Source organism: Gymnogyps californianus, chromosome 21 (assembly GCF_018139145.2).
Source record: "Gymnogyps californianus isolate 813 chromosome 21, ASM1813914v2, whole genome shotgun sequence".
Classification (NCBI taxonomy): domain Eukaryota; kingdom Metazoa; phylum Chordata; class Aves; order Accipitriformes; family Cathartidae; genus Gymnogyps; species Gymnogyps californianus.
In genome coordinates this window covers 8,248,913-8,275,003 of record NC_059491.1, presented here as the reverse complement: position 1 = coordinate 8,275,003, position 26,091 = coordinate 8,248,913, and the positions used below count along the sequence as shown (strand labels likewise).

General features: G+C 49.5%; 1 protein-coding gene and 1 long non-coding RNA gene across 4 annotated transcripts in view; both read left to right on the top strand.

The window, feature by feature from the left end:
* The first annotated feature begins 3,435 nt into the window (after nt 1-3,435).
* On the top strand, nt 3,436-12,552 carry LOC127024804 (uncharacterized). 3 transcript variants are annotated; one of them, XR_007767601.1, is made up of 6 exons: nt 3,436-3,566; nt 3,969-4,265; nt 6,845-6,895; nt 8,660-9,710; nt 11,031-11,066; nt 12,088-12,552. It is a non-coding gene; the product is annotated as an uncharacterized LOC127024804 (long non-coding RNA). The 3 variants fall into 3 exon arrangements; XR_007767600.1 differs by having other exon boundaries at nt 8,660-11,066; XR_007767602.1 differs by lacking the exon at nt 6,845-6,895 and having other exon boundaries at nt 8,660-11,066.
* A 3,934-nt stretch (nt 12,553-16,486) lies between these two features.
* The window catches only part of SPEN (spen family transcriptional repressor), a 70,169-nt gene continuing 60,564 nt past the window's right edge, over nt 16,487-26,091 (top strand). The window contains 1 exon segment of the mRNA XM_050909466.1: nt 16,487-16,569. Coding sequence (XP_050765423.1) covers nt 16,487-16,569 — 83 coding nt within the window.

Below are 26,091 nucleotides of genomic sequence, written 5' to 3'. Positions count from 1 at the left end.
GAAAAAAGGGAGCTGCTAAAAAAAAAAAAACCAAAACCAAAACACCACCAAACCAGCAGCCATACGCTTCTAGGTCATGTTGTATAATGTCTCTCCAGCGCGTGCTGTATTTATGAATGAAAGGGTTAATGTATGGTTAATGTATGCACTGGAGTCTGGCGGGCTGGTTGATTCATCACACCAACCCCGCAACTATTTCCTGCCGACTCTCCCCATCTACAAAGCCTATTACTCAACGTTCGTTAATGTGCGTCTACAGCCCATCAATCAGGTCATAACTCGCTATAAACTTATTTATAAATAGGATGTTAATGTAAAGCTGTGGTCTGTCCCGGTCACGTAAGTAGGCAGCTTTGGGTCCGGCTGGGTGGGGACCCCCGTGTCCCACGTTGGGGAATTCCCGTGCTCAAAGTCAGCTCTTGCTTTCCAAAGCCTCTCACCCTGTGGGGAAAACCAGGCACCAAAATGACGCTAAAAAAGTAAAAAGACGTGGGTGGCCGAAGGGAGCGGAGAAGGGAAGCCCCAGAGAGCAAAGGGTTGCTCGGGTTTTGGGGTTTTTTTTTGCAATACAGGTATTTTTCCAAGCGAGGTTTTCAGGGAGGATGGAAACGCCGACGCCGAGCGGTGTTTTGGATGCGTTATTGCATTGCACGCTGGCTTAAACCCTCTGCGCAGCACCCTTGGGTGCTCAGCAAGCTACGCTACCCCTCCGCAGAGCTAACGGTGGGAAGGGGTCGGGTATTCCCCCCGCAGAGCAAGCCGGGATGGGCTGTTAGCACCGGGACTGCGGTGATTTTTGGCCGGAGGTAGGCAGGGAAAGGTTTTTATCGATGTGAAGCCTTGGAGAAGATGCTGGAGGGCGAGGAGAAGGGCAAGGCGCAGCTGGAGGGATTGGCGGCAGGGCGAAGGGATGCAGAAGTGATCAGATTTAGCATATTTTTTCCAGGAGCGGAGGATGACAAGGGACAGGGATGGATGGACACGGAGGTAAGAGGATAAAAGACTGATTTAAGCCATTTTCTTCTCGGATAAGGGGAGAAGCATTACGAGCCGAGGCGCGGGGAGTGTCGCTATGCCTGAAAAGCGCGGCTTCGTGTTTTCCCCTAGGAAGATCTCGAGGAATTTCCAGCGCCGGCCAAGCCGCGTGGAGGAGATTTTGCAGGGGTGAGGCTGCAGGAGATGGGTCCCATCCTGCTGCCGCCGAGCAAGCCCACATTGGCTCCGATGGCTCAGCCCGTCCTTGGGCTCCTGGCCCCGTTGCAAGCGCTTTTGCAAGCGCCCAGGTCTGCTAACAAAAACGAAACAAATACAAAGCATGCATGGAGCAATATGAAGCTCCTGCTCTGCGCTGGGAGCCCCCAAAAGCCTTGCAGGGCCCCCCCCTCTGCCCCCCAAGAAAACCCAAGCATAAAACCCGCTCGAGGTCCTTCTTGTCTTATTCCAGCGGCAGTGCAAAAGGGCAAAGAAGATCGTACGCCTCCAAATCGCACCGGCCGGGCCCTGCCCTTCCCTCGGCTGCTGCAATAAGCCCGTCTTTTCTTGCAATCCCTCTTGGCAGGCCAAGGAGAGCAGGGAGGGACCTGGCTGCCCTCCAAGGAGAAGCAAATGCAAATATTTCTTCACTTCAGGCTGGGTGCGGCCCGGGGATAAAATTTCCCCGGGCTTTCCCAGCGAAGGTATCTGATACCGTACCCCGCTGCGAGCCCAATTTGCTCCCAGGAATACAACGGTGTATCCCATAAAAAACCCTAAAGGTTATCTTTCTTGCAACTCGAAGGACTGCCTGATTTTTTTTTTTTTTTTTTTTTCCCCAAAAGAGCTTGTAAATTAAGCGGTCAAAGTGTCGCCTTGTAACAAAGAAGGCCTTTTTGCAGGTTTTGTTTGCAAGCCGAAGATTTTGGCGCGGCGTGAGGAAAGCGAGCCCGTAAAGGGAAACGGGCTGGAAAGCGCCTTTCCTCGGCATCCCCCCTCCGAGTCCGCCGTGAGAAATGCAAAAAGCAGAGAGGGAGAGATGAGCCGGATTCCTCGCGTGCCTTCGCTCTGCCATCACCGCCTCCAAGGAGCCAGCTGCGGAGAGGGAAACGCTGCAGGAGGGGAAACTGAGGCCGAAGCAGCCGCCGGGGCTTTGCTGGCTGGAAAAGGCGCTGGGAGGAAGGTTGGGTGCTTAGTGCTGATGATGTTTTGGGGGTTTTTTTTATTTTCAAATGGGATGGAGAGAGCTGGAGGAAAACTGGGTTCTTCCTTTCATCGACTCAGGTTAATTGCAACCATATCCCAGCTGGCTTGCTGCAGCGTTGTCCTTCCCCGCAGAGCATTTGGGCCCGTTTTCTGCACTTTCCCGTCTTCGACACAACCTTAAAAAAACTAACATTTCTTAAATGAAAAGTGGTCTGATCCTGCTGGCTAAGGCAGAGGCGGGGCAAAACCTGCAGGGATTACTCTGGGAGCAGCCCAAGCCCTGCGTTTCTCCAGCTTCATTATGCAGCACAGGCGGGATGTATAAAAAAAACATGATGCAATATTCTCCTTTTTATCCCATTTTCCCCGCAAAACTGAAACACATCGTGGCGCTGGGTATTTTTAAAGCACACCGTGTTTTCCATAATGCCAGGCAAAATTGATCTAGCTGGTTACACGTGTTGCCAGGCTGCAAGTGATACCCTAGGTTATTTAAAAAAAGAAAAAGGCAAAAAAAACCCCCAAACCCCAGCCCATCCTATTTTTGAAAATAGATGCACGGCACACGCCTGCAAGCGGGGCTTTGACATTTTATATCCCAGCTTTCCTTCATCGTATCAGCAGCGATTACAGCATCCCGCAGCCCTATTTCCCGAAAATTAACAATTTTCGCCCAGACCTGGCTTCAAGCAGTTTATGTCACATCTCTATTTTGCTGGCGTGTCCATTAGAGCCCACAGGTGAGGGGTTTTATTTAAAAAAAAAAAAAAAAAAAGAGGTATTTCTCGCAGAGGTTATCCCGTTTGTCAAGGCGGCTTATTGACCTCGGTGATTTATCACTGGGAAAAAAGCTGGAGGGAGGAAAAGGAGGGGGGGAATAGCTCCTAAAAATAAATATATCCCTTAATTCTCCGTGCGGCTAAACTTTCCCTCACAGCCCAGCCGGGGGGCATGTACTTTAATCTCCTTTATCGGATTGCTTCGTCCGAGGCTGAATCTTGCTGAGGCGGTAGGCCACCACCCGGCGTTTTAAGGGGACCACGTTTTCGAAAGAAAAAGAGAAATAAGCAAGAAAAGGCAGGGTATTTGCCTGACAAAAGGGGGAGGAGGCCGGGGGCTGCCCCTCACGGCCCGGCCCCTCCGGCTCCACAGCGCCGCCTCGCCCGCAGTAAGGCAGGAGCTGCCCCCCCCCCCCCCCCGCCAGCCGCTCGCTTCACAAAATGGCCGCCCGGCGGGGCCACGGCGAGCGGCGCCGAGGCGACAAAATGGCGCCGGGCGGGCAGCGGGGGGAAGGACGGACAGACGGACGGATGCGCGGTCTGCGGGGGCCGGGGCGGCGAGCGTGGGCTTCAGCCGTGCCAGGAGCACGCGGAGGGGCTCCTCCTGATGTGCGTATCCCCTCCAGGCGGGCAGCGAAAGCGCTGCGGGTGAAACCTGACCTCCCCCCACCCCTCCCCTCGCTTTTCTCCCCGCCGCCTTTGCAGAAGGATGCGAAAATGCCCAGAAATGAGCATTTCCACTCGGCCGCGAGGGTGGCGGAGGCCTCGGCCTCCCCCCCACCCCCGCCGCCTCAGGCTCCCCTCCCGCCTCCGGCACCATCGTCCCCTCATTCCCCTCACGGCGCAGCTCGCCGGCACCGACCCCTGAAATGGTTTTTTTTTTTCCTCATAGCGTGAAGATTTTTGGCCCAGAATTGCTCTTTCCACACGCACCCCCCCCCATCCTCACCACACACACCCCAAGGTGTGTAGTTTTATGCCTAATTCTTCCACCGCTTTTCTCCTTCGCAGGGGTTGAAGCCACCACCTCCAGCTCTGCTCACGGCATGGAAAATACCCAAAAGGCGCTTAAAACAAAAAAAACACCAAAAAACCCCAAAACACCCGAGGATTGATGGATCTTCCGAGCCCAAGTGGTGCGGGGAAGAAGCTGTCGCCGCTCGCCTTGCTCCCCACGACAACCTGCCCACGATTCGGTTAATTAAAAGCATATACTTGGTGTGATCAGATGTGTTAATACCATTAAAAAAAAAACAAACAATAACCAACGTAACATCCAGACGCTCGTTGTTGGAGGCTGCAGCCAAGGTACCACGTATGCTTTTTTTTTTTAAATATTTTTTTAATGTTGCCTTACCTTTTTTCTGCACCACAGTGGTGTTACAGGCTACATTATAATATTGCCCTTTCTTTGTTAAAAACCACATGCCTAAAATACTGCTCTTTTTTTCCTGGAATTACAGATTTAGGCCCATATAGATGCTCTTTTATTTCTACTTATATAGAAATATTTCTATATATTTACTACATATTTATATATATATATATATATGTGTCTCCTTTTTCCAGGGACTGATTACAGAATATAAAACAAACCCACACACCTAAACCACTATGATTTAATTATATATAATCACTGTAATTTTGGCCCGTATATATGTTTGATTTTATATATATATATTACCTTTGTTTTCCTCCATTGGCTTTCTACTACAATACATCCTAAAAGCAGAAGAAAAAAATGCCATCAAAAAAAGAAAAAGAACAAAAAGCAACCCATCTCTTTTTTACAGTCCATGGTGGAAGTTTGTGCCTGAATGTTTTATTTGTTCCACAGAGATGTAGATTTTCCTTGGGAGATTTGGGGAGGATTTTTTTTAAATTAGGAAAAAAAACCACCCAGAAAAACAACAATAAAAGAGAACCAAAAAGAAGAAAAAAAAAAAAAGGCACACAAAAACAAACCCCAGTAACTGACGCTGCGAATGCAATTAAATAGTCCGGATCAGACAATTCATTGCCACAAAAAGAGAGGACAAATTAGTTCAACTGAGATGGCAGGGCTTTGCTGTAGATCCGGGAGGAGGGATCAGCTCCTTTATCCCACCATCTAGCGCTCCAAACACCACCATTTTTTTTTTTTTTTTTTGGTTGTGCTTTGTGTTGGGGCGTTTTATTTAAAGCCAAGCAAGCTGCAAAACCCCGCCGAGCCGCAACTGCCAAAGCCACTCATGGGCTTAATTTTTATATATATCTTTTTTTTTTTTCCCTGCACGCACCCCATCCTTGTGCAATCCTCTCCCTTTTATTATGTGCTCTATTGCTAGCTCGCTCGCTCTTTTTTTTTTTTTTTCCCCTTTTTCCCCCTCCCTCTGCGGGTATAAAGGTTTCTCTCCTCTCTCCAGCTTGGCTGCTTATTCCAGAAGTTTCTACGGGGGAGGGGAGCACCCACTGCGGAGCCTTTGCCGCAGCGCCGGGCAGGCGTGGTCCCTGCCGCCGGGGGAGGAGGAGGAGGAGGAGGATGCAGAGGATGCACCACCTCTCCCTGCCTCCCTTCCCCGGCTGGCAGCCTTTTTCCAAGCCTCTCCCCCTTGCTACATTTCCCCATCCTTGAAAAGGGTGCTGGGAGGTGTTTGCAAGGGTTTTTTGGTGTTTTTTTTGTTTTTTTTTTTTAATCTTTTTTTTTCCTCCCCCTTTGCTAAGTAAATTAAAAGCAGAGATGTCTCCTGTTGGAGATGGATGAGGCTGGGCTCGCAGCAATGGGGTTGCTCGCTCGCACGCCCTGCCGCAGCCTTGGTCTGGCGTAGCGAGGGTACGGATGGCAGAAGTGACCTTTCCCAGGCAGTGGGAGGGAGGCTTCCCCCCCCGCCCCAACATGCTCCTGCTTGGAATTCATTTTAAATAGCAGGGTTGTTATTTTTTATTTTCTTTCCCCCTCCTCTTAAAAGAACAGCTTGCTCTTTCAGTGATTTTTTTTTTTTTTTCCTTGGTAGCCTTGGATTGAAGCTTCCTCATGATCGTTTTTTTGTGTGTGTGTGTTTTGAATTGCGTTTTAAAATTGCCCAGCTGGAGACAAGTCTTGATTAAAGCTGGAACAATAGCTCCATTTTATTAATAATGGGAAGGATTTACAATCCTACAGCACCTTCCTTGGAAGGCTTTCAAAATCATTTGCAAACACTCACAAATTTAAGATTTCACAGCCCTTGTCTGTGAGGTGGGTAAGTATTTTAATGGTGCCACCACCAAAAATCACGTTGGTGGCAAATCTCCATTTCTGAGTGCTTAAAAAGATGACAAATTTGGTGGGTTTTAGGGCTGCAAAGCTGGGAGGGGGGGAGGTTGGTAAGTGGGGCTGGCTAAAAGCTGTAACCTAAATCTGTTCAGTGTTCTCTGTAGATGCAGAGTATTTTGCTGCGTCCTGGGAACTGGGCTGTTATTTCTCCGCCTGCTCCGTGCAGACGACCATGCAGCTTGCCAGAGCGAAGCTGTGGACTTGCCTGCTTGTCAGTAAACATCTGCTTATAGATTTTTTTTTTTTTTTTTTTTTTTTTTTTTTTAATTCATTACCTTTTTGTAGTCCCCAAGTGACCTCCTTTAGTGCTGGCTCTGCTGTGGTTTGATCACAGCTTTGCATTAAAGCAGGTTTGCTAGCGCTAATGTCATCCCTGCGAGCCAGAATGACCTTGCTTGGGGGACTGGGTCCATCGAGCTAATGCAGATGCTCCGCTTCGATTACAGAACCCTGCACGCCGCTTTTTTCCAGTGCATCCCTTCCCTGACCCAGGTAGCGCAGGGGGATGTTGCAATATTATGGGTGAAAGCTGTCTTATGCCTTATTTTTCTCCTTTTTGTGTTTTTTTGTTTTTTTTTTTTTTTCTTCCCAGGGAAATACAGGATTGTTTGTGTAACCCCTCTCCACAGCAGATACCTTCTTTGTAAGTATTGTAAACACGCAGCGATGTAAGAGCCGTCTGGGCAGCCGGATCTGGCCTTGCCAAGGAGCGCAAGGCACAGCGCTCTGGTTCTGTAAGCGTGTGTTGTACATGGGCCACAGAAACCCACAGTGTTTCTGTGGTTACTTCTGTCTGGATAGCGTGAGTAGGTCCCAGGGCTTCCCCTTCCCACCGCTTACTATTTCACAAAAGCAAAGGCTGGTGCTTCTGGAAAAAGCTCTGCCTTGTGGCCTTTTAAAAAAAATAAATAAAACTGCTGTGGATTAGTCATCCTTATTTTTAAAGGAGGCTGTGTTTGCCAGTCCTATCTGTGCAACACATGTGTGTGTGAGATATTAACTATTAGCTTTATTTGCGAAGGCTGGTGACGTGCTCTGGTCGCCGCTCTTTGGAGCGGTGTCACCGAGGCTCCGTCGAGGTGCTGCTGGCAGGTGGAAAAACTGACAGTCCAGCTTTTCATACCCTTCCTTCCATTTTCCTTTTTCAGTGCTGGTATCTCTGCATTGGCAGGTGTGGAACCGTAGAGACCATTAACAACTGTAAGCAAGGACAGATGAGCTAGCTTCTGGGGTCACTTCCAACTCCAGAGAAGAAACCCTGGTGATTTATATTTTCTTTTCTTGCCTGTGGTAGCTTTTACTCTAAGCTCCACTGTATCTTGTGAGAAGACTGAGTTGGACCCTTTTGGATGCTAAAAATGGCACTGTTTTTAAACCTTAGTGGTTTTTTCCCTTCCTTGTGGTCACGTAGAAGAGCAAGCCGTGCAATTAAAACAGTATAGCAAAGGACAGCTCCCTCCCCCTTTCCCCTTTCAAAAAACCTTCCAGAGTTGTGTGCTCTTGAACTGCTGCATAGGCAGAAAACATACAATGCAGTTGTCAGCATTGTGCTGATGTGTGGCACATTTTAAAAAAAAAAAAAAAAATACACACAAAAGGAGTGGGGAGAACGGTTGCCTCCAGGGAGTAAAACTGTGGGGCCCCTTTCCCTACAAGCGAACAGACCTACATGCGATAGTATATTACTCTGAATTTTACTCGGGCAAAGGCAACGGGCTGACGTCGGAGGGAGCGTTGCAACGTGCTGAATTGTGTTGGTGAAGATCAGGGTCCCCTTGAACTAGTTTGTTTGTTTGTTTTCTGTGAACTTGCTCCTGCGAGATGCCGCTGTTTTATTACTCGATTCCTCAAAGTCGTGCTCGCTCACCAGGAAGAAGGAAAATGCTTCCTTACTGGGTGCAATTTCTTTTGTTGTGTTGCGAAAGGTAATAAAAAGCACCTGGTGCTGGTCTCTCCTAGGTCACACACGACTTCAAGGCGCAGAGTCCCGGCAATCGTTAGTGCGCAAGGAGTGTTAGGTATCGGCGCCTTCTCGTTAGCCTCCCTTAATGAGCATATTGGCATCGGTGTTGCATGAATGCTTCTGGCTGACCAGCGGAGAGGCCCTGCTAAGCCGGAGCAACACCTTATGAGAAATGCAGTGATTTCACCGCCGGTGAGGCGGTCTGGTTGCTGCAGTGATTTGTAGCGCAGCTATGACTTTATGCTTTTCTGGCAAAAAAATATAGCGGCGGGCAAGTATGAGGTGTCCGGGCCAGATTTCATACCGTGCTCCCTGCGGTGGAGAGCTGGGGAAAGTCGGTGTGTGGTGTACGTGAAAATTGTCGATAGCTCCTGCGCCTAAAGCCTCGTCTGTACTTGAAATAAACCAGCGTGGACAGGGATATTAATTTTATTCTCTCATTAGGGATGTGGTGGTTTGGAGATACGCCTCGTGCTCATCAGAGGCCGTTGCTGGCATGGAGGTACGGTGGACGAAGAAGCTGGCTGTTTGGGATGTTTCCACGTTTTTCAGGTTGGCACACCCTGTGGGACTCGGAATTACTTTTCTTTGGCAGTTCAGGACAAACGAGTGAGAATTACCTTGTGAGCGCTGAACTTTTACCACCCTCTGCTTTGGACTGAAGAGTTATTAGAACTACATCCATGAGATTTCCAAACTAAACAAAACCTGAATTTCCGGTGCCAAAAAGTAAGCGAGCGACAGAAACCTCCGCTCCTCCTCCATAAGGGGGGAAACCAGAGTCTTTCAAGCTTTCTTATTATCCCGAAGAGTGAAAAAGCTGCATTGTGAGATTTGCAGAGGTAAAACGAAAGCCAAAGCTAGCCAAGAAACTCTTCCCCTGCGCCGTATTGCTGGAGGGGTTTTCGAGCGCAGCAGGTCTTGATGCGCAATATTTTTCTTTTGTGCTTTCCTCTGAAGGGAAAGAGCGATAACCACGCAAACGCGCATTCAGTCCGCTCCGTTTAAAACGCCATCGAGTTGCTTTGGTATCCCAATGGTGTTTGATGAAGCCAAAGCTCTGATGGTGGCTGGCTTGGTATTTATTTTGTGCTGCGTGTGCCGACCAATCCCATGGGGAATGTGGGGAAGAGCAGCCTTTAACTCACAGGTTTGGACTGTGGGTTTTGTGTTAAAACCTTGCCCTGCAACATCTCCAACGTACGTAATTTCTGTGATTTTTCCTGGGCATTGCACGCGGGGCCTTTATGTAAAGGTAATACAACAATTTGGTGTTAAAAATGGCAAAGTACGGGATACGGTGATCTGTCCAGTCCTAGGGGATTTATATCCTTTGCAGTTGTCATGTTCGCATATCAAATCACATGGGGCTGGCTTTTTTTGGTTTTGTTTTCTTTGTTTTTCCCCTAAAATGTAATATTTTGCAGCCTGGAAGACCAAAGTCCTCTCTGTCTAGCTGATTAAATGCCTTGTGTTTGGGAAAACCCCTTGTGAGGTGAGCAAGTACACAGCTCTTCGGCACGTGGTCGCACAGAAGTTGGGGGGCAAGGGGAAGCAGGGCAGAAGCCGGCACTGTGATATTTCTAATTTTTCCCAACAACAGGCAAAAAAATAGGTATTAATTCTAATAGATCTACTACACCGTAAGCAAGAGTAAGCTCTTTTGCAGTCCTGTGACGGCACATGGTGTTTTGGTTGCGTGGCTCAGCGATCGCGCCGTACTCTGCTGCTGAAGAAACATCTGTTTTTGTATCGCAACGTATTTTGAAAACAGAAGTGTGCTTTTGTGTATATATAAATGGGTTCAGTGTAAACCGAATTCCAGGGGGCTCCTGAGCTGTGTTTACTGTGCTGCAGAAGGTAACGTGTGCTAACCCACCGGCTACAGTGCCAGTATTTTGTGGCAGCTCCCATCCCTGGTACTGTGTGGATAAGAACACCACCATGAAGTCTGGTGGGGAAGAGCATTAGAAAATAAATTACTAAATACTGGCTTTCAAAAACGTGAAGGGAGTTTTCTGGACAGCGTCATCTCGTCGTGAAGATTTGGAGCGCTAACCCTCAAAGAGGAAAGAACTGAAATCAATAGTTTTATTAATACAAATCCTATACTTTGTGTTGCTTAGGATCCCGAACCAGGCTTCGCATTCAAAGCGTTACCAGCATGTAAGCCAATATCCCCTGTCTTGGCAACAAATGAGCCTAAATATCAAACAGCACCAATTCCTTCTTGGAGAAAATTATCCATTGCGTAAAATGTAATGGGTAAGCAATAAAATTAGGCCAGTAATTCAGGCTGGCTTAAAAATGAGATAAAAGCCTAGCTGGCAATTTGATATTCGGCTGCCATACTGTCATTTTAATCAATATAGTCAATGAGCAGGAAAGGCACGTAAATACATTTTATAATGACAAGATGGTGGCTGGAGCGGGCTGGCTCGAACAAAGAAACGCTGCGAGTGTTTCTGGTGATGTCTGAGGGCTTTTGTCTGGGTAACCTACTGTTTTTCTGTAAAAAGCAAAGCAAGCTGGATGCGTACTGGACGCTGGTGGGGATAATCACTGCGTGCTGCTAATGCGACAGCTCTAATCCATGCAAGTCCCCGGTCAACGTAGCTGGCCGGTGTCCCCAACTACGGGGAGAGGTATCATGCCTCCCTTCCCCACCTCCGGCTGCGCTGCTGCGAGCACAGAACGCGCAGCTATTGCTAAGCCAGAACCAAGGATAGGAAGTTACGGTCTTCACAAATATAGCTCTGGTTGCTGTCCTTGTTTGGTATCTAATCTTTGCTTTTTTTAAATGTTTGGAAAGCAGTCCCGGCGACACGTGGCAGCGAGCTCCACCACTTGGGTAAGACGCTGCATTAAAAATGTACGAACTTGCCTTTTCAAGCATTATCTGCTCGCTTCTATTTATTGAAGTTTCCTCCTCGAAGTGAGGCTGTCTCGGGCTGTTTGTGTGGACCCCAAGGATGTTTTCTGATTCTCCTGCCCCTTTTTCTTTTTTTTTTCCCTTCCAAACTGGAGAGCTGCTAACTTTATTAGCTCCTTATATGGCAGCACCATTTTCTCACGCCTTTAATGGCTCTCTTTTGATCTGTCCTGTTCTTACTTTGCTTTTCTTGACATGAATGCGGTGCTCAAGCTGCGATGGGTTTATAACCTGCTCCCTCATTAATACACGGCCTGGCATTTTAATCCTCTCCGAGTGCCGATAACAAACGTCCAAATGTTTTAACTGTGGGGTTGGCCGAGATGCCCGGAGATAGCTGGGTTCTCGGCTACACCCACCGCGCGGCCATGACTAATTTAAATTGCGCCGTGCGGTGCACCAGGTCCTGCCCTTGCGTGTCCCAAAGGCTGAGGGCCATCGGGCGACGGAGAGCAGCTGAAGTCTCCTCTTCCTCGGCTGTTCACCCCTCTGGGAAGGGCAGCAAGCGGGGATGCGTGTCCGTGTCTCGCCCACTGGATGCTCATCGTGTTGTCACCGGTGGCAGGGCTGGCGAACGTGTGTCCCTTTAGCAGTGACAAGGACGGCGTTGGTTGCTGCCACGTAAGACCGGTCCTTCATCGAGGCCCCTTTGTCCTGCTGAGAGGAAGGTTATGCTTGCTCTGCTCTCTAGCCTGGGTCTGTGTTCTTTAAAACCTTCGAACGAGTTGGAGGGATCCGGTGACAGCGGCATCGCCCAAGTGCGGTCGCATGTTGCAACCGGGAACAGTTTCCCCCCCCTCAAAGCGTTTGAAAAGTATCGGGGATGGTCCAGAGCTTCGTTTTGCGTTACCGGCCGGGCTTTGTGCTCCTCTTCCAGCTGGCTGTCGTGTAAACGGAGCTCTTCAAGCACTCATTGCAACCGTCTCTCTTCTGTCAACAGAGTCGATGGCTTTGTTTGCAATCCGTGGATGTCCCTCCCGGCCAGCCTGCCTGCAAGATGGCCGTGTGACAGCAGTGACCCCGCGTGAGGTTTCTTCGAAGGACCTGGGAGCCGGCGTGGTTTTCTCGTGTCCCTTGGAGGTGCCACCCTAGCAGGGAGGGAGGAGAAGACCGGTTGGCGATGCTGTCCCAGCAAGCACGCTCGATTGGAGAGGGGAGAATTCGGCATCAAAAAGCCGTTTGATGTGTGGTTTGGGTTTCTTCCTCTCCGAAATGGATGCCTGTAGAGCCCGTTGAAGGTGTAGAGACGTAGCGACTGCTCTTTGGGCTTCTGACCAGTTAAGAGAGCTGAGCCCATTTCCACAGAGAAGAAACGTGCGGTGGGAAGTGCTGGTGGAGCGCGTTGGCAGTGCATTTTCTCGTGCGCGCGTGGCTCCATCACGTTTTAAATAATAGATGGTTTGCGTATAAAGAGTTGTTGGTTGGGTTTGGTTTTTTTTTTTAATTAATCAGTAGATCTCAGTTTGGCGGAGCAACGTAACGCCCGTCATCACTGGGGAAACCGAGGCACGGGGCCACGAAGGGATGGGCTCGCAGCCACCCGGCAGCGGTAGAGTTGGGGATAAGACTCGGGTCTGCCGAGGCTCGAGTCGATGTGCGTCAGAGGTCTGATTAAATCAAGAGATTTGCATGTTTGTTAAGCCACCTATAGCTCGATGATTTTGACCACTTGTCGAGGTGGACTCGTTGCCAGAAGGTTACAGCGGCCCCGGGCAGGGTCTGGGCTGGACTGGGTGGCAAAGGCAGGAAAGTTGAGCGTCGCTCGCCCCGACAAATAAAACGTCAATAGAAAAGCGCCGTCAGGAGGCTTTGGCCAAGGAAAATACTGAATTATCGGTCTGCTGTCTGTGGTGAAAGCAGCTAACTGGCTTAAAAAAAAAAAAGCACTCGCAGCCCTGGGTGCATGTTCAGTTTTATCCTGACCTCAAACTGCTCTGAACCTTGCGGCGGTAATCGGTTGGGCATTTTCCTTTTCGGGCATAGAAATAGGTGTTTTTATCCGTGCCGAGGCAGATTTTGGTGGAAAACAAGACCCTCCGGGTTGGAAAAACGTTTAGCTCCACGTTGCAGAGCCACCTTTCGAGCAGGGACGGGGTGCAGCACGCGAGTCGGTTAACTTCTGCACGCAGGGTAATATTCGCAACGAGCATTTTCTTCACCCCCGTCTTAATTAAAAGAGCTCCGCAAAAAAGCCGGTGGGGGCCAAGGGGGATGACTCGCAGCCAAATCCGCCCCCGCCCCGACGGCGGGAGTTGCTTTCGCGCGGTTCTCGGGGCGACGTGGCCTCCCCGTTTCGGTGAAGGGAAGTATTTTTGGCAGCCGGGAGGATTCGGTGACCTCCTTCCTCGCTTGCTGTTGCTGCCAGCGCTGCCAACCCCGCTCGGGGTTGCCTATAGCTCTGAACTTTGGAGCCGTTACAGATAAACGGAGCTATAGGCTCCCCAACGGCCGGGCAGCGCAGGGCCCTCGTCCGCCTTCACCTCAATTCGTTTTTCACTTGTTCTTGCCGATCGCAGCGAGTTGGATTTTCTTTCGCCGGGGAGGGGAGGGGGTAAAGACTGGTTGGTGTCGCAGGATGGGGGAGATCCTTACGGCCCCCATTTTTTGGCCAGCGAGGGGGCTGCGATGCCCAGCAAGGAGCCCCCCCGGCGCTGGGAGAAGCCCCTCGGAGCGTTTCCCTCGGCCACAGCCGTGCCGTGAGCCGGCAGCCTGGGTGCAGATGGGGTGCTGGCTGCCCGCGGGACCTTGCCCTTGCATTGCAGCCCCCCCCTTTATTTTTTGCAATGTAACCCCTTTATTGTTGGCATAGCACCCCGTTTTTTACAGTGCAGCCCCCCCTTTTATTTTTTGCATAGCCCTCCCTCATTTTGCAGTGCAACCCCTTTATTTTTTGCAGTGTGGCTCCCCCTTATTTTTGGCATAGCACCCCTTTATTTTTTGTAGTGTGTCCCCCCTTTATTTTTGGCATACCACCTTCATTTTGCAGTGCAGCCCCCCTTTATTTTTGGCATAACACCCCTTTATTTTTTTGCAGTGCAGCCCCCCCCTTTATTTTTTGCATAGCCCCCCTCATTTTGCAGTGCAACCCTTTTATTTTTTGCAGTGTGGCTCCCCTTTATTTTTGGCTTAGCACCCCGTTTTTTGCAGTGCAGCCCCCCCTTTATTTTTTGCATAGCCCCCCCCCATTTTGCAGTGCAACCCCTTTATTTTTTGCAGTGTGGCTCCCCCTTATTTTTGGCATAGCACCCCTTTATTTTTTGTAGTGCATCCCCCCTTTATTTTTGGCATACCACCTTCATTTTGCAGTGCAGCCCCCCTTTATTTTTGGAATAGCACCCCATTTTTTGCAGTGCAGCCCCCCCTTTATTTTTTGCATAGCCCCCCCTCATTTTGCAGTGCAACCCTTTTATTTTTTGCAGTGTGGCTCCCCTTTATTTTTGGCATAGCACCCCTTTATTTTTTGCAGTGCAGCCCCCCCTTTATTTTTTGCATAGCACCCCTTTATTTTTTGCAGTGCAGCCCCCCCCTTTATTTTTTGCGTAGCCCCCCCTCATTTTCCAATGCAACCCCTTTATTTTTTGCAGTGTGGCCCCCCCTTTATTTTTTGCATAGCACCCCGTTATTTTTTGCTGTGCAGCCCCCCCTTTATTTTTTGCATAGCCCCCCCTCATTTTCCAATGCAACCCCTTTATTTTTTGCATAGCACCCCTTTATTTTTTGCATAGCCCCCCTCATTTTCCAATGCAACCCCTTTATTTTTTGCAGTGTGGCCCCCCCTTTATTTTTTGCATAGCACCCCTTTATTTTTTGCAGTGCAGCCCCCCCTTTATTTTTTGCGTAGCCCCCCCTCATTTTCCAATGCAACCCCTTTATTTTTTGCAGTGTGGCCCCCCCTTTATTTTTTGCATAGCACCCCGTTATTTTTTGCTGTGCAGCCCCCCCTTTATTTTTTGCATAGCCCCCCCTCATTTTCCAATGCAACCCCTTTATTTTTTGCATAGCACCCCTTTATTTTTTGCGTAGCCCCCCCTCATTTTCCAATGCAACCCCTTTATTTTTTGCAGTGTGGCCCCCCCTTTATTTTTTGCATAGCACCCCTTTATTTTTTGCTGTGCAGCCCCTTTATTTTTTGCGTAGCCCCCCCTCATTTTCCAATGCAACCCCTTTATTTTTTGCAGTGCAGCCCCCCCTTTATTTTTTGCGTAGCCCCCCTCATTTTCCAATGCAACCCCTTTATTTTTTGCAGTGCAGCCCCCCCCTTTATTTTTTGCGTAGCCCCCCCTCATTTTCCAATGCAACCCCTTTATTTTTTGCAGTGCGGCCCCCCCCTTTATTTTTTGCAGTGCAGCCTCCCTTTATTTTTGGCATAGCACCCCTTTATTTTTTGCTGTGCAGCCCCCCCTTTATTTTTTGCGTAGCCCCCCCCCTCATTTTCCAATGCAACCCCTTTATTTTTTGCAGTGCGGCCCCCCCCTTTATTTTTTGCATAGCACCCCTTTATTTTTTGCAGTGCAGCCCCCCCTTTATTTTTTGCGTAGCCCCCCCTCATTTTCCAATGCAACCCCTTTATTTTTGGCATAGCACCCCTTTATTTTTTGCAGTGCAGCCCCCCCCCCCCTTCTTTTTGCACAGCACCCCCTTTACCTTTTGCATCGCACACTCCCCCCCGTCCCCCCCCCCCCCGGCGCGCGCCGCGGCGCAGGCGCAGCCCCGCCACTTCCCCCCCCCACCCCGCACGGGAGCGGGGCGTTGCGCGCCCGCGCTCCGCCTCCGCCGCCGGGTCCGCGGCGCGCGCCCCAGGGCGCAGTGCGCCTGCGCGGGGGCCCCCGTGTGGCGCTGCGAGAGGCGCGGGTGTAAGGGGAAAGGGGGGGGGGGGGGGAAGAGCGAGCGAGCGGAGCCGCCAGAGGAGCGGGAGCGCGGAGGGGGGGGAAGGAGGAGGCGGCGGCGGCGGCGGCGGGGGGGGGCGCCGCGCTGCCGCTGACGGAGGAGGAGGAGGAAGCGGGAGCGAGCGAGCGAGGGCCGCGGCGGGGGGAGACAGGGAGGAAGAAAACCCGCGGCGAAGGGGGAGCCCGCCGCCCGCCAGCCGGCCCGCCAGCCAGGGGGCCCCCCCGGAGGGGATGGTGTCGTCCGCCGCCGCCGCCGCGGGGGGAGGCAGCCGGCGGCGCTGAGAGCGGCAGGGCCCCGCGGCGGAAGAGGCGGAGGGCGGCGAGGAGGAGGAGGAGGAGGCGGCGGCGGCGGCGGCGGCGGGCGGCGAGCGGCGGCCGGCAGCGCTGCGCGGGGGAGGCGGCAGCGGCCGGGAGCCGGGGCAGGGGCGGCGGGTTCGCCCCGCGCCGCGCAGCATGGTCCGGGAAACCAGGCACCTCTGGGTGGGCAACTTGCCGGAGAACGTGCGTGAGGAGAAGATCATCGAGCACTTCAAGCGGTGAGTGGGGAACGGGGGAGTGGGGGGTCACCGCCGGTCCTTCCCGCGCCTTCGGGTCGCTCTCCCCACCCTTCCCCCGGGGAGGCCTTTTTCCCCCGGTTTGAGGAGAATATGGGGGGGGGAACCGACATAAAAAAGGAGGGGGGAGGAATGAGGGGGGACGGTGGCTCCCGCGGCCTGTGGAGAGGAGGAGGAAGACAAAATCGCTGTAAATAACCCCCGCGCCATGGCGAGGATCGTCCGCAGAGGGCTGGCGGCGTGGACGGACCTGCGGGGAGACCTGCCGGAGCGGAGAAAAATATAATAACAACAACAATAATAATTAATAATCATAACGACTAAAAATAAGCCACAAAAAGACGGAGGAGCAGCGTGTCGAAGCTCGGCTTTCTGCACGGAGTGGATTTCATGCCGAGGGGGGTGCGCGGTGTCTCGGAGGCAGCCTTACGCCTGGCCATCTTGCTTCTCCGTTGCTTTTTTTTCTTTTTTTCTTTTTTTTTTTAAATTATTCGACGTTTGGAGTTTTCTCTTTTTATTTTTCACTCCTTTTTACTGTGTTTTCCTCCTTCTGGAGCCACCCCGGCCCTGAGGATGCTGCGGTCCCCCCCCGGCCCCGAGGTGCGGCCGTGCCCGCGCCGCTCCGTGCAGCGAGCGGTGGGAACCGAAGCGCCTGCAGCTGCAAAAACGTGACTCTTAAAAAAAAAAAAAGAAATCGCACAAATCCACGAAGAAAACACCGGATCCCTCCACGCGGGAAGCGCTCTGGACTCCTTATTATATTGTGGTTTTTGGTTGTTTTTTTTTTCTCCTTTTTTTTTTTTTTGTTGCGTAGATTAATCCTGCTCATAAGGAAGTAGTAGCTGTTTGCATGGTTGTATTTTTTTCCCTCCTCCCTTCGTCTTTTTTTGCGAGGAGGAGGAGGAGGCTTCTTCCCCCACCGCCTCAGCAACACCTTTTTCCTCGGGAAATGCTCTCGCACAAAGTTGATGCCTGGCACCCCACGCTGGAAGCTCTTTTTTTATTTTTTTTAATTTTTTTTTTTAATTTTAGGGGAGGAAGAAGGTAACGAGCCCAGGGTGGCTGCTCAGCTCACGGCCCCTCCAGCTACGTTGTTTTAATCCCCCCCCCCCCCCCCCCAAAAAAAAAAAAAAGGATTTTGAAGCTTCCTTTAATCTTCCTGCGTTGGAAAAATGACGGAGCGTCCTTAATAATGAGTCACCATGGGAAAAATAGATGCGGTGACACCGTGGGGGGGTAGAAGGAAGGTTCCCCGCCGCCTCTGCCCGGGCTCCTGCTCGCCTGCCGCTGCGGCGGGGGCCGGGGGGGGGGGGCCGGGACACCCGGGGGCTCGCAGCCCCCCGCCCCGCTGGCAGAGCGGCCCCGGCGAGCGCGGGTGGTGCCAACCGGTCTCTAAAATGGCGGCGGGGCCCCAGTTGGGTCGGGGGGGGGGGGGGGAGAAAGCCGGGGTCACCCCAGGGGTGCGGGAAGGACACCCCCCCCACCCCCCCCCGGGGGGTCTCCTCCATCCTCCTGGCCTGAGCTGCAGTGGCAGCAAAACCCCATTTCGGCATCATCAGAAATCACCCTATTTTAAATGAGCTTCGCCTTGGATTTTCTTCCCCCCCCCCCCGAGCCCGGAATCGCCGCTTCGTCCGTGCGGGATGGGGGTTCTGCATCCGAGGTGGTTTGTCTTGTCCGTCAGTCCAGGTTACGTGACCCAGCGATGTACAAAGGCAGGGGTTTTGGGGAAAGAAAAGCCGCTCCGGGGTTGTTTGTTTAATTGCAGGCATAGCTAGCTGAAGGAATAGGCACTCAGAAGTAGAAATCTGACGTTCCTGGGTCTTATTTTGTCCAGTCCTCCTCCTTTTGTAAGATGTGTTAAAGCAGGCAAAAAGTTGCTATGGTACTGTTGCTTAGAGATGGATGGGAAAAAATGGCAGGCGCTGAATTGTTAATTACCTTTTTTTGGTTGTTTTTACCTTTGTGAGTTTCAGTCGGAGGTTTGGGAAGGAGGTTGGCAGCCAGGCAACCCCCCCCCCCCCCCCCCCCCCCCCCCCTCGTTTCTGCAATTTCTCGCTGTTTTTCAAAACTGATTTTTTTAAGCGGGATTTGTGTGTTTGGGTGAGGCTGATCTCACGCAAGTAAACACGGTTAAAATACGCTTCAGAACGTTTGGCTGTGGGTGCAGGTAGTAATGCACGGGGGGGAACGACACGCCGCCTCCGTAGCCCTTTTGGGGATGTGAACGCCTAAATATTTGTGGCTGTAAAAGGGGTATAGGTTGAGCCGGTTTTCGGGCTCAACGTATAGGTGCTGTAGGTGGACAATGGAGCAGGGGCTTCCTTTGTATGCTGGTACTCGCCTGGGGGAAGGGACACGTTACACAAGGATTGCATGGCGTGGTGGGTATATCCATAGGGAAGGCGGCCGCCTGAGCGTGGAGCTGGGATGTGGAAGGCTCCCTCCTTGGAAAGGACGATTTAGTTTGGAGAGAAAGTCTTCTCAGATGGAGCTGGGCTTGGCGAAACCCGGTTCCCACCCATCCCCCAGCCTGAGAATAGGGTGAAGAGCATGCGGAGAGGCCGAGCCACGGGAGCAGGAGGAAGAATTTGGGGAAATAGCGCCTAAAATCTCAGCTGGGGTGCGCTCGGGAATAGTGTTACCCCTCAAGCCTCCCTGCAACCCACGGGAATGTTTGTTTTTCCACTTTGCTTAGGAAATACTGTCATTTCCATATTAAAGCCTATATGCAAGCGGTCTTGCTGTTGCACAGTCTCTGCTAGGGGCAAGTTTGAGAAACACAACCATTTTGTTTCTAAAGAAGCAGAAATTCAAGGAAGACAACTAAAACTTAAAACCCAACAGGCGTATTCAGTGTGAGGGGTTTGCTGCTTCTCCTCCCCCCTTCGATTACCCAGTTACTGTGGGAACCTTGCTGGGGTTTGCAGTCTCACAAGTAATTCTTTTAAGGGATGAATTAAGATGAAAGAGATGTTTTGCAGAAAGTGTTGTGTTGTTGGTTTTTTTTTTTTTTTTTGCAAAACGCTCCTGATTGGTTTTGTTTAGCGTGAACTGAAATAACGCTCTCTGCTTACGAATTCTCTCAAATTAGAGAATATTGAAGCTGGTCTCAAGAAGCGCTGGCTTAGGTGAGCGGTGTTATTTTTTTCCTTAAAAGCCCTTTTTTAAATCTATTGTCTTGCTATTAAAGGGGATTGCAAAAGAATGGTTTTCTGTGCATTTTAACAAGTTGAAATTGTTACCCAGATACTCCCTTTTTAAAAACTGCTTCCTAATGTGCTGTATTTTCTTTCAACTGAGTTATTAAGGCATTCCTGAATACAAAAGCAATCGATACCAGGATTGGAGGTCCGCTGTTAGGATGGAATAAGCAGCAAATCTGTTGTAGGATATGGGAGACGAGAGCTCGGAGCTCAGGGAAGCGGTGGTAGCAATCATTTGGGTTCACCTAATTAATGCTGTCTTGACTAGCAGGAAAAAAGTCATTCACCATCATTGAAACAGATGCTCGGCAGCTTGCAGAGCAAGGCGACTAAATATAGTAACAGTTGTCCCCAGCACAAGTGCTGGCCTTCCATATTTTTTTTTCCCCCTGTGTTTTCTTCCAGTTATCTGAAAGAACATGGCTTTGTCCTTTTACTGGTGTTTTAAAGGGCAAAGAGGAGTAAAAGCCTCTTAATTATGAACCATGTGACTTTGGTATGCCACCTCCTATTCTGTGGGAGAATTAAGACATTCAGAGTGGCAACCAAGTCCAGGAGAAGCCCCGGATTTCAGGAAACAAATGTGCTCCTTTAAAATCATTAGAAATAAGTTGCAGATCAGAGCTGTGTTGGAGAAGACAAATAACTGTTGAGGGTTTTTTTGGGAAAACGTGCTTTGTCTGGCTTCAGCTTGTTCCGATTTCTGTTTTTTGAGGAGATGCATAGGATACCTTCTGCAGAAGTGGTTTGCGTTTTAAACACAACTGCTCTGAGGAGCTGCTCTGGAAAAAACCTGGCATAACAGTGGGTGCATGTTTGTTTTCGATAACTTCTAGAAAACATTTGGTCAGTTTACAAGAAAATGTTTTGTCTTGATGGCTGGGAGCGTAAATTCAGCCTGGGAGAGTGAAATCTCCGTGCTTTCTGCTCCGTACGTCACCCCGATGGACTGAGGTGGAGTAGAGGGATTTTGGTCCGCTGTTCTACAGATCCTGTGCGGGGGAGAGCAGTGAAGATTGCTGCTGGTGCGCTGGCTTTGAGCACTGAAAAGAAAAACCTCCGTGCCCGTTTAGGATGATGGCTGCTAGGACAGCACCATTTCTGGTGCCTTTTTCCCGCGTCTGACACCGGCAGGTCTTGCAGTGCCTTTCCGCGGGAACAGGCTTGAGTCGGAAGTAATAGTGCTCCTGTTTTTCTAGTAAAACTCTCAAATATGTTCCCAGGCTTTTATTGCTTATAATCGAGTAATAGTTCTTGGATATCACTTAGGATGCAAACACATGGATGGTTATACTAAATCAGCTTTGCATATAGAGATCTCTATCCAGATGTATTTTTATTTTAGGAAAATACAGCAGTAAGGCTACAGAATGAACTATTCCAGTTTTCTTTCTCGATTTGTATCATTTTTAAGTGACGGTATTTTCATAGATTAGGTACTAGCCTTTTTAGTTCAGAGCCTTTGAAGGGAGGGGGAGGGTAAAATTTATGCCCGTGCTTTGCTGAAGCAATGTTTAGAATATTGGGCGGTATCAGGATTTGTTTGTGCTGCGTTTTACAAATATCTCCAGTAGGGTAATCTTAGTTTTGCGGAACATAAAACCCAAGAAGATCACGGGAGGACATTTGGTTGGGGGATTAGGGCAAGGGGATTAAATTAATTGCCCAGAATGAGAAGGGAAAGAAAGGTGTGGAAGGCACGAGGTGAGTCGTGCCTCCTCGAGTCTCCGTCGGTTCCTAGCGAAAGTTGGCTTTGCACTGGGTGTAGGTTCATCAGTCGGGTGGCTAATTGGGGAGATGGTGGTGCTGGTTCTGGTGGTGGCTCGCGTCTTTGTTTTCTGCTAGATCGCCTTTAATAATTCTATTCCTAATATTGATTCACCGAGCGCCATAAAGCAGCACAGGCTTTGCCTCCGCGGTGTACCGGGGGTGTTACCGAGCAGTGTTTGTCTGCAGCCACCTACTTCTTCCCCCGAGACTGAGTCACGCGGAGGACGGCTCCTCAGCAGTTTAAGATTCATGAATCCTCTGGCTGCTCCGGATTCTGCTCTTTGCATGCACTTGAGGTGGCAGCTTGTTGACGCCACGCTGGCCGAGGAAATGCCTATATCATTAGTTCAAAGAAACTTAATGAAAAGCTGCGAAGAGCGTAGATTTGGACTAAGCTTCTATTAAGTGTTTTTGTACGCTCAGCCGCATTAGAAAGATAAGTTGATGTCACTTGGTTGCAAAATTCTGTCGTCTGCTGAGCCTTTCTGGCATTGTTTCTTCTCTGAAGTTTTTTCAAAGGTCCTGGCTGTGTTTATTTGTGATTTGATGAGAGCAGCTTCTGTTGTCGCTGAGCCGCTCCAAAGTGACGTTGGCTTTTGGTATTTCTTGTCCTTACTCTAAATTCCTTTGGTACAATGATAAAGTAATCCTAGCGCCCTTTCTTGCAGACTGCAAGAAAGCAGGCTTGCGTGTTGAGAACTTACCAGTCCTTGCGAGGCTTACGGAGATATTAAATCCATTCGTCAGGTTAGAACAGGGGGTGAGAAAAGGCTTAAATTTGGTTTGTGATAGCCTTGTTGACTGTTTTTTTTTTTCCCTCCTCGCTTTTCATAGGACAGAAAGTCACGCCAAGTTCTCCGGCAAATGACCTTATTGCCGTCTTAAGGTGTGTCCAAAATTAGGTCCTTGTCTTTGCTGAGGGTGAAGAGGCGCTGGCTGGCTTTTCGTAAAAAAGGAAGTAAATATCCAAATGAGTAGAGGGGCAGGCTGCAGATTTTGGATGAGTCGGTGAGTCAGGATGAACCTGGGGCTCCTCTGGAGTTTTGTTTTCATGAGCTGAGGTGTTGCAACTGCAGGCTGTCTTGCTGTTGCAGTGGTTTCACACTGTTGTCAGCTTGTGAAGAAGAGGAGGAGATGCCTTCTGCACAGGAAGACGCACCTGAGAAATAAGAAATATCAAAACAGTCTTCTGAAGGTGTTTGGGAAGGGGTAGAACGGAGGGTCGCCCCTCTCGGCTGGTTTTAGACTACTAAAGGTTTCGGGAGAGTAGCTGGCAACAAGGGTGTAAGTTGTTAAGCTGCTGGTGGGGTGGATACGTTCTGGTTTTGGTAGCTACCAAAAAGAAGCACTTGTGAGATATTTTGCTTGTGTTTTTAATTAAGTTCAGTGAACTTGCTGAGGTCTGAGAACGCCCTGAAACCAAAGACTGCAAGGGCAAACATTCCTAAACAATGAACTGAGGAATAAACTAGAAAATATGATTACTCTCTGTAATAAGATTTTGAGTTTAGCTGCATCTTCGGCATGCCGATTAAGAAATCTCGTGGGAGGAATATGAGCCTGAAGATGGAAATTCACAGCGTACAACCAGCCTCGCGGCTTACCTTTGCATGAGTCTTTGTAGTGTTCTGAAGAATGCTTGAACAGTTAATGAAAATCAGACAAAAGCTGCTTTTTGTTGTTGTTGTTGTTGCCCAAGCTAACAAGTCAGTAGTGTTTCCCACCTGGTGATTGTACACACTGGGGTAGCGCAGGAGGTTTCGCCTTTCTGTCTGCCTGGTGAGTAATGGCAGCTCTGGTCTCCATGAGTCTGGAAAAATGTCTCCAACGCTGTTCTGCAGTAATATATTAAGATGTGATGAAGACTTCTGTACGATGAATAAAACACAGCAACTGCTTTGGTTTCTGCCTTTCCGTAGTTACTGTTTAACCTACTAACACTCTGTAATCATCCCATGCAATCTGTAAAATCCTGCAGTGTGAAGATAACATCCTTTAGTAAAAGAACAAACATTGTTACAGACTTTTCATAAATACACCAGGATGTATTCCAGGGCCTGCTGCAATCTGATCTGTTAGCAGGATAGGTTGAATATGAAGGCAGTGTCTCTGAATTCGGTTGAAACCAACTTCTTTCCCAGGACGGATTTTTTGGAAGTGTGTCCTGTAGCATTGCACGTGGCTGGCTCTGTACTATAGTTTGTATATTCATGTCTCGTCCGAGGTCCAAACATTCATGGTGACTTGGGTGAGAATGCAGCAGAATTCGGATGTGAAAGGAACATCAATTTTCCGCTCAGACAAACTAATCATGGGAGAAGAGCAGCAGTCTGTCTTAATGACCGCTTTCTGTTTAAAGACTCAGGCATCTTTTAAGAACAAAAGGGAGCTTTTTTCCCTTCCTTTCTCTTCCCCTTTTTAATTAAGCTTAGCAACTTAAAATTGAAAGCACTTTTTTTTTTTTTAAGCACGCTTAGATCTGAAGCGTGAGCTTCCAAATCTGGTCAAAATGGCCTGAACGTGCTCTCGTCTCAACACTGAAAAGCCAGATAAGTCCAAACACCTCTGGAAGGAGTGTGAATAGATGATCTGCACCGCTGGTCTGTTGGATACCGATGGCTCTCTTTGCAGATGGAGACAGTGCTAACTTGTGTGTGTGTTCTCTTGGATATCCCTCTGTCCACGTAGAAGAGCTTGCATGTCTTTTGTTATCCCCTGATGTGGCAGGAAATCAGAGCTGGGTTCAGACCAAGTTCTTGTCACGAAGGTGATCCGGTACCTGATCAAAGCTGGGTTTGAAATAATCTTTTAGCTCAAGAAAAAGACTACTGCCAGATTGTAAATTTTTTTTTTTTTTTTTTTTTTTTTTTTGGCAAGTGGTGAATTGCCTTCAGTTTTTCTCCAGGTACAAAACTGAGCTGGTCGTGTTTTCTGTCCATGGGATTCATTGAGAGTAACTTAATGTCCCTGTCGCAGATTTCCCCAACTGCGGTGTACGCATCTTTGGTGAGATGCTCGCCGCTTCCGCGCAGCACAAAGCACCGAGCTGTGGTCCATCTGCTCTTGCCGCTGGTGTGAATACCTCCCGTCCTCATGAATAGTGATGGCTGCCAAAAAGTGCATAGAGGCTTATTTAAATGTTCCCTCTTTAGGCTCTCTGTGGCAGCTGTGGGTGACCTGTAATAGTTAACAGGGCAAAATAAGAAAAAGAAATTGCCAAGTTGTATGTTTAGAGTAGTCGTCTTTGGAGGAAAAAAGTCTTCCGGCCTCATTAGCATCCTAACTGTGAGGAGAATAAAAGCTCAGGATGGATAAGTATCTCCCTTGTATACATAATCAACATCTGATTTAATTTTGGGGGTTCTGTGCTTGTATGTGTGAGACACTGCTCTTGGAAAGCCAGCTAAACACGCATCTAGACAGCTAACGATCGGCACAGTAACCTCATTGTAATCAAAGTCTAAATAAACCTTTGGTCTTTTTCTTAACTCTAAAACAACTCGTTGGAAATATTAGTAGCAGAGAGGCTTTGCCACATTTAAAAAATAAAAATGGCTTCAGCAGTGATGTTGTAGATGATACGCTGGTTGTGGGTACGGTGATAAATGCCGTTTTTTGGCAGCCGCTGCGCTCAGGAAGTATCTCTTCCTCTACATCCATTCAGAGATTATAGTCCCTTGGTTGTGCTGGCAGTTCACACTCTCGCCTAGCTCGTGTCAGACTAATTTTTGAAAACAAGCGTTTAAAGGTGAAGCTGATCACCGAAAGGGCATAAAATTAGGAAGCAGCTTTCCTGGCAGTTACGGTGATGTACCCAGTTGCATTGCGGATGGTATGGTATATCTGGCTGTATCCTTAAGCCGCAGGAGGAGCCCTGTTGGTCTGGTAGTACCCATACACCTCGAGATAAGGGTCTGCTGAATTCTTCGGTACGGTGAGGCCTCCTTTAGGTCAGCTTGTTAAACCGAAGTGAGAAACCTCACCCGTCATTGCGATGAAATTCGAGCTAGCCCGTTTTCAGCTCAGTTTTGCAAAACCTTGACTTTGAGTTGCATCAAAAGAAAAGCCATTAAAATCTGGCTGGCTAAGGAGCTCAGTTGTGGAAAGTTTTAAGTTCTCGCCTATGGAGAGAGCGCCTCGAGCGCAGGTAGTCACTTCAGACAAAACACCTGAGTGTGTGCCTGGCTCTTACCGGGCGCTTGTCAGCAGGGAATATAGTTTCCTTGGGCTGACACCTGGCTCACGCCGAGTATTGCGCTGCCAGTTGGTTTAGTCAAGGAACAAGCACTTTCTCCAAGGTGATGGTAGCGGTGAGTCACGAACCAACGCAGTAACATTTGCACATCTGTATTAGGGTGACTGGCTGGTGTGGCAGTACGGGAGCGGCTGGCCAGCTTAAATACAGGGCTTTGTGGAGGAGGCTGGACTGGCTGGGAACTGACTTTTTTTTTCAGGGTGATGGGACTTTTTTCCTCCCTGGTTTCGAGATCGTAATCTTTTAGGAACAGATGAGCTTTTGGGGTTGGTG